At 34.6% G+C, this 8,161-nt stretch overlaps 2 protein-coding genes across 2 annotated transcripts in view; both read left to right on the plus strand.

Annotated features, from left to right (window-relative positions):
* Positions 1-408, plus strand: part of LOC132178305 (protein NRT1/ PTR FAMILY 5.2-like) — a 6,277-nt gene extending 5,869 nt beyond the window's left edge. Inside the window, exon 5 of the mRNA XM_059590750.1 lies at positions 149-408. Coding sequence (XP_059446733.1) covers positions 149-408 — 260 coding nt within the window. The remainder of the gene's footprint in view (positions 1-148) is intronic.
* Positions 409-3,357: 2,949 nt separating this feature from the next.
* LOC132180050 (protein NRT1/ PTR FAMILY 5.2-like) lies at positions 3,358-7,664 on the plus strand. Its single transcript, XM_059592893.1, has 4 exons — positions 3,358-3,571; positions 4,189-4,406; positions 5,704-6,269; positions 6,496-7,664. Exons 1-4 carry the CDS (start codon positions 3,454-3,456, stop codon positions 7,373-7,375), a joined length of 1,782 nt encoding a protein of 593 aa, XP_059448876.1. The 5' UTR covers positions 3,358-3,453; the 3' UTR covers positions 7,376-7,664.
* Positions 7,665-8,161: the final 497 nt, after the last annotated feature.

Here is an 8,161-nt window from a genome sequence, read left to right on the forward strand (position 1 = left end):
TTAATTAATGCAATGTTTGTTAAAAAAAGAAAAAAGAAAAAAAGAAAAAAAAGAGGTGATTTTTGTGCTTTTACGAAACTTTTGTTTGGTAAAGGTTTTAGAGGATATATTTTTTTTAGTAGAAAATGATTGATGAGATGGAGTTGAGACTTCGTCGAGAAGTTTGACGACATCTCGCCAGAGGAGCCGGTCGAGGATAAATCCAGGTACCTGAGACTCCACAACACGTCGTCAGGGACTTTCCCAGATCGAGAGGAGGTTGTGAGTGAAGTTGAGGACTTGGAGATTGGTGAGGTTGAAAATGGAGGGGATTGTACTTTGTGGGTTGTTGAATCTCTGGTTATTCAGGTGGATTTTGAGTGGTTTTGTTTCGTTTATGATGTTTTTCTTATTAGAGTTACTTCGTAACCGTTTGTTAGACACTTTTCTTCTCCTCCGATCCCCCTTTGTTAATGTAGTATATAGAGATTGATCATTTGGTATAAAATTTTATATTTTTTTTAATTGAAAAGTGACAAAATTTTGTGCAAAACTTTGATTATTGTCTCTAATCGGTTACCCACAAATCAACCCAACTAAACTCATCAACAAATTAATCAAACACCAAAAGGAAAGACCCACACCCGCCAAAAGGTCAATACAACCCATCAAATCTTTGTACGTCTACAACAGCATGGCCTCCAAGGTCAATGAGATCGTCCATCGTGCCTGCCAAAAGGCCACGTTGGTTAGTACAACCATCAAACGGCCCGGATCGATCATCATCCTTGTCAAGGCCGGCTCATCCGTGATCAAACCATCGTCCCCCTCTCCTCCCACATGGACCCTGGGGACCCCGTCACCGACGGCGACAACGAGTGGTATGAGAACACAGAATGGTATGCCTTCTCCCCAGGGCCCCCAATTTAATAGAGCCCAAAAAAAATATTTTTGAGTTAAAAAAAAAAAAAATTTTAAAAATTATTTTGGACCAAAACAAAAAATTGAAGGCCCAAATTTTTTTTAATATGGCCTAAATTTTTTTTTTATCAAAATTTAAGGCCTCAATTTAATAAGACCCTAATTAATAAGCTCATTATAAATTTTAAAAATAATTCAAAAAATAAATTAAAAAAGGACAAAGCATTAAAGCCTTGTACATCATTACACCAATTCCTTCGAGCTCTTGACGCTATAGTACACGTCTACATCATTCACTCATCCTCTTGGCCTCTTTCTAGAAATTTTTTGTTTTTGATGAGAAAATATATACGTTAGAAATAAAATATTACCATTTATTTTTTATTATTTAGCCATCTAGGGAAAGCCGGCCAAGAGCCAAAAATATAAACTGCTGTCAACCATGAATATTTTAAATATCAGTCTCTATATTTGCCACTTTACCTCTCCTCTTTGTTTGCTCTTTTTTGAGTTTTTCTTCTCTCCCTATTTCATCATTTTCTCTTCCTCTTTGACTCCGAGTGACTAAGTCTCTTGTCTTATCTCCAAGAACTACTTTATAATTCCTTTGCTAAATCAGGTTTTATTGTTCTATTTTTGTCATTTATTTTATTATAGTCATAATTTTTTTATTTTTTATTTTTATTTTATTTTATAAATCGTGTTTGTTTAATTTGTTAGTATTTTTAATTAAACATGTCTACTAGAAAATATGCATTTGGATATGAAAAACTTAAAAAAAAAAAAAGTAGACAAATTGATTGAATCTCAAAGAGGAGCTCTAAATAAATTTGTTATTAGCAATAAACAAAATATTAAGGATAATTTAGGTGAAAAACTCATAAATGAATAAAAAACTCATCAAAAAGAATTAGAAGATAATGAAAATGTTATTGATGTATCTAAATCTATTGCTACAAATATTTATGACCTTGGCCAATGGAAAAATATTGATGCAAAATTAAGGGATTTGTTAGTAGAAAATGGTCCAATAAGATACAATATTATAGATTTTCCTAAAGATGAGAACTCTAGGCATTTTTCTAATACATATTATATATGAAAATTATCAAATGGGGAGCAACATAATAAAAAATGGCTAGTTTGTTCAAAAGATGTAGATAGAGTATTTTATTTTTGTTGCAAGTTGTTTAATTCAAAACCTAATAGAATGCAACTAGCTGATGAAGGGATTGGTTGATAAAAAATTGAATCTAAAAAAAAAAAAAAAATTGTTACTTAAGAAAAAAATAAAAAATTAGGCCAAATTTCAAAGTTTTGCCTAAAGCCCCAAAATATGTTGAGCCGGCCTGCTTCTCCCTCCCTCTCTCTCTCCCTCTCCTTAGCTGTGTGACGAGGTGTTAAGGAAAGGTGGTAGAAGTGAAGCTAGGGTTTTTCTTTTGTTAATTATTTTTAGTGGATGCCTTTTTTTATTTCTTAATTAGCGTTTTTATGCGTTAAAAAGATAAAAATAATTTTAAATATTTTGTGTTTATTAATTGGCAATATTGTGGTGTATAATATTTTGTTGTATGGTGTATATTAGCACACTCGTCACCTTTATTTATTTATTTATTATTATTATTATTATTATTTTTGTGTGTGTGAACAAAGACACTACTCAAAAATTTTGATAAAATTAACTCACAAAACGTAATTTAACAAACTCTCCATTAATTTAACGTTTATTGGCGCCACATATTTCGTTAACGTCTCGGACTCACGTACATGTCCTTCATTCACTTCTCCCACATTCTCCCTCTTTCTTGCGTTTTGTCGCCAAGGCAAATGTCGGTAACATTATAAACCTCTTGCTCTATCTTCCCATTCCCCTTTAAAAAAAAAAAAAATACATACTCATCACTTTTACAATCATTTCTTTAAACTTTAAAAATTGTCAATTTATGATTATTTTCTTTAAGAATTTTACAATGTCAATCATCCCGTTAAACGGTTGATGAACAAAATTAATTCTTAAAATACCATTAAAATATTTATAAAATTACAAAAACACCTTAAATTTGGACATGAGAACTGTTTTAGAGATTTCACTTCCTTCATTGAATTTGCATGGAAGAGTTGATATTGTAAACTTCTGAAAGATAATAGTTTTAAATTGACATTTTTTTAAATTTAAGGGTACTTACAAAAATAATGAAAAATTAAAGATGGTAAGTGAATTTTTTTTTCTTAAAAGAAATGAAGAGGGGAAAAAGTTTCAGGCGTTCGATCTATGTCTCCAAAATAGTTCAAAACAGAAGCTAAAAAAATAAAAAATAAAAATAAAAATAAAATTTTGTGAGGGCATATCCGTCATTTGAATGCGAAACTTAATTGCAGGTCAAATTAAGCTGCAACCCAAGACGCGGACTATAGTGCTGACAAAAAATGTTGTCCCGAGTCCCTGTTGGTGTTGGGTATACAAAGACACCAAGAAGTAGACGAAGTCCTGAAACAGAAGAAAAAGGTGAGGCTGCAGCGTCACTCCTAAGTCTTCAAAGCAAAACAAGCTGTATGGCTGGTCAGGAAGAAGCACTTGATGAATACACGCAGGATGGGAGTGTGGATCTCAAAGGAAACCCCGTCCGGAGATCCAACACTGGTGGATGGAGAGCTTGCTCCTTCATCGTCGGTAAACCCTCTCTCTCTCTCTCTCTCTCTCCCTCTGTCTCTCTCTCTTTCTCTCTCTATGAAGCTTTAGATTTGCTTAATTACCCACAACCCCACTTCGTAAATCATCCCCTTTAGGATACAAGTACTGTTAAACATCTTGAAACTTGGGAGCCAAATCTACAAGGGTGCTCAACGTTTAAGTAGTAACAAGCATCATTCATAGCCGACTTATTCTATCCATCTGAGGAAGACATATATGATCACTTTGGATGGAGTAAATTGTTATTGCAAGTATATATATCAGTTTAATTACACGAAATTTATGTTTATATTCATAGCTGTGCTGTGGATGGAAGCAGTTTTCTTACTTAATTTGAGACAATTTGGAAGCGATTCAGGCCTGAACCATAATTTTCTTCAAGCTCAGTTTTCTAAATATTTTAATATTCTTCTCACGTGAAACACTGTAATCTTTGTCTCTCTCTCTCTCTCTCTCTCCAATTATCCAAACTTGAAATGAATTGACATAAACGGATTACCGCAGGCAGTAAGCCAAAGTAGTATTTGATCATCATACGGCCGCGGAAATTGTTGACTGTGTTTTTTCCAACTATTTCCTTCTTTTGGCTTCTGCAGTGTACGAGGTTTTCGAACGCATGGCATATTATGGGATATCCTCCAATCTGATTCTATATTTAACGAAGAAGCTCCACCAGGGCACCGTCACCTCTGCCAACCATGTCACCAATTGGGTCGGAACCATTTGGATCACTCCAATCTTGGGCGCTTACATTGCCGATGCTCATCTCGGCCGTTACTGGACGTTTGTCATTGCGTCTGTCATTTATATCTCGGTACTTCTCCAAGCACTATATCATCCCCATCAATTATTTTTAATTTATGTCGTGTTCTTTGTCTTATTTATTGGATAAACGATTATTGGAGGAGTAATAGTCACTTGATCGAATATTTCTTTTTAACATTTTTCAATAACATATATTATATATGTCCATGAATGCATGTATAATTACTACTTGCTCACTTAAACAGAAACCGTAACACCTACTTAATTAATTTATATGTTTGACCAAGTCAACTATGACAAAAGTAGTCTTATTTTTCTCAGCTTTTTAGAGTGAGTAATAACGTTTGACTTGGAAATTATGTTTTGTAAGGCAGCAATTAAAACTGATCGGATAAGAAAATGATAGAATTATTCATAAAAAAGAAAAAGAAAAAGAAAAGGATAGATCGAACGTGGTATTCATATATAATGCAAGCTAGTAGTTTATACATACCGGTGGCTAGGGGACCAAGGTATTTATATCACAATTTCAATGTTGCCTGGTCCTGTACGTCTAGCTAGGTCCAAATTACGGAAAAGGGTCTTTTATCATAGGTATCTTGAGTCAATTTTTTTTTTTTTTTCATAAATATTTATTTTCTCGATCTCAAAGTATTATATATTTTCTTTAGGGTGATATGATTATAAAAAAGAAAAAAGAAAAATTATTTTGAAATATCTTTTAGTTTATATTAAAAAAAGACACGATTTAAATAAAAATTATGTGTTTATTAAAAAAAGATGATGATAAAATAAGAAATTAAAGAAATAAAAACTTTTATAATTCTTAGGAAGTGGCTGTGTAATTTGAGACTAGCTAGTCAATGATAAAGGACTTATTAATTACTATATTTCTTGAGGATAGCGACATGCGAATAGCCAGACCAGAAGGGATCAAAAAGAAAGCTAGCTCGCTGAGTTGGTTGGAATCTAATAATAAAAAAAAAAAACAGGACAAATGGGTTTTTGTTATCTAATTACAAGAGATTTAATTAGTGACAAACATTAAGGTGGGTCTTGACCCCTTGGCTTAATTTTAGGTCCGACCTTGGTGGTAGTCATGAACATACACCAGGATTGAAAGCCTGTATATTCCTGTTATGATTGTCACACCAACACATAATATTTTTTAAGCAACTACTGAAATTTTTTTATTATATCTTATTACATTATCTTCTCACTGTCGAACGACCAACCGCAACATGCTCAGAAAAAAAAAAAGAAAAAAAAAGGCAAAGAACAACCAACCGCAATTACGCAATTAGGAACAAGAAAATACTAGTATGTTTTACTATGTTGGCATGCAGGGAATGTCATTACTAACATTGACGGTTTCACTCCCGAGTTTAAGACCGCCTAGCTGCTCACAGACAAATATGGAGAACTGTAAGAATGCTTCAACATTACAGCTAGCAGTGTTTTATGGTGCACTCTATACCTTAGCCGTCGGAACAGGTGGAACCAAGCCAAACATCTCCACCATCGGAGCAGACCAATTTGATGATTTCAACCCCAAGGAGAAGGCTCACAAGCTGTCCTTCTTCAATTGGTGGTTTTTCAGCATCTTCCTTGGGATATTCTTTGCGAATACAGTACTTGTTTGGATACAAGACAACATAGGATGGACGTTAGGATATGCGCTTCCGACTCTTGGACTTGCAATATCCATTGCCATCTTCTTGGCAGGCACGCCCTTTTATAGACATAAGGTGCCCGCGGGCAGCCCCTTCACGAGGATGGCGAAGGTAATAGTGGCTGCTATAAGGAAATGGAGGGTGCGTATTCCCAATGACCCCAAAGAGCTCTATGAGCTTGACTTGGAAGAGTATGCAAAGAAAGGAAAGTTCAGAATTGATTTCACACCCACATTGAGGTACATAATATATATACATATGTTATTTACAATGTTGAAAAATTAGAGGCATTTGTGCTCAGAAGAAAACTACACTTAACCCTCATAACTATCAATCGTTTTGTGATGTTCTTTCAGTTACCATTTCATTAGGGTTTTCTGTTAAATATTAATAACTGATGAGAGCAATATGAACTACCATAGTTGATTAGCCTTCTCAAGTCTTAATCATGTTGTGTGGAAGCAGGTTCCTTACCAAAGCGTCTGTGAAAACAGGCTCAACTAATGAGTGGATGTTGTGCTCAGTTACACAAGTAGAAGAGACTAAACAAATGGTACGAATGATCCCAATATGGGTTGCCACGGTTGTACCGAGCATAATGATCGCCCAGATCAATACTCTTTTTGTTAAGCAAGGCGCCACACTTGATAGAGGCATTGGGAGCTTCAATATTCCCCCGGCAAGTTTAGCAGCATTTGTAACCATATCCTTGCTTGTCTCTGTCATGCTCTATGATCGGTTTTTGGTTAAGATTATGCGAAGGTGGACTAAAAACCCTAGAGGGATCACTCTTCTTCAAAGAATGGGAGTTGGGCTTTTTATGCACATTTTGATTATGATAATTGCATCTCTAACAGAGAGATATAGACTGAGAGTGGCCAAGGAACATGGGTTGGTTGAACATGGAGGACAAGTTCCCTTAACCATATTTATTCTACTTCCACAATTCGTGCTTATGGGAATCGCAGATGCATTTTTAGATGTTGCAAAGATTGAGTTCTTCTATGACCAGGCGCCAGAAAACATGAAAAGTCTTGGGACTTCCTATTCCATGACCACTTTTGGAGCTGGAAACTTTCTGAGTAGTTTTCTTCTTTCCACAGTTTCTCACATCACCAAGAAGCATGGTCACCGAGGATGGATTCTAAACAACCTTAATGCTTCCCATCTTGATTATTATTATGCATTTTTCGTGATACTAAACTTCCTCAATTTCATCTTCTTCTTGATTGTGATTAAGTTCTACGTGTATAAGGCTGAAGTTTCGGATTCAATAAAAGTGCTGACAGATGAATTGAAGGGGATGACAGTAAAGGTATCTAACCAAGAGGAATCCAGGAGGTAGCTAGGCAGGGGACTTACTGATGGGAAACAACGAAAGGCCATACAGAAATCAAATATGAAATTCTTTGAGATGGTAAAGGCTTTCTTTATGGATAGGCATTTCATAGCTTTGGGTTTAAGATAGTGCATCTTTGATTTTGCTTTACTGCAATGAGGAGAATATGATGTTTATACTTTGGTAACTGGTAAGGAACGCAATATAGTTGTATAGGTGTGTGAATGCCAAGAAGAGTTTGTCTTGGACTTCTCGATCTGTAATATAAATTTACGTACTATTTTATAATTCTCAAGATCTTTAGCTATGATGATTTTTCACAATAAATTAATAATACGTACTTAAAATAATAAAAAAAACCCATAATCCATAGCGATAAAAAACTTTGCATCTTGATCCGAAAGCGTAAACACAAAAAAAAAAGACAATTTATGTGGAGCGAAAACACCAAAAAAATAAATTTTCTCACATACTAATGATGTCGTAGTTGTGACCCTATCCGTACATGGTGCACCGATCATCTATAAACCATTGGATCACCTATAAACTATTGGATCTTATAAGGCCAAATAAAAAAGTAAATCTTTTTGACCATAAGGTCAAGCTAATATAAAAACATGTGCTTGCCATTCGTACATTATAATCTACATTATATGTTCAATTATTATAAACCCACTACAAAAAAATAAGTATTTTCTGACGTGGCAAACAGTGCATATTTTTTGCCACGTCAGCATTTTCTGACGTGGCAAAAAATGCCACGTCAGAAAATATTTTCTGACGCGCTAAAAA

This window comes from Corylus avellana, chromosome ca4 (genome assembly GCF_901000735.1).
Source record: "Corylus avellana chromosome ca4, CavTom2PMs-1.0".
Lineage (NCBI taxonomy): Eukaryota > Viridiplantae > Streptophyta > Magnoliopsida > Fagales > Betulaceae > Corylus > Corylus avellana.

Coding starts and splice junctions, on each gene's coding strand:
- LOC132180050 (XM_059592893.1), top strand. CDS start 3,454: ATGGCTGGTCAGGAAGAAGCACTTGATGAATACACGCAGGATGGGAGT. Junction 3,572..4,188: donor AGCTTGCTCCTTCATCGTCG/GTAAACCCTCTC, acceptor TGGCTTCTGCAG/TGTACGAGGTTTTCGAACGC. Junction 4,407..5,703: donor CGTCTGTCATTTATATCTCG/GTACTTCTCCAA, acceptor GTTGGCATGCAG/GGAATGTCATTACTAACATT.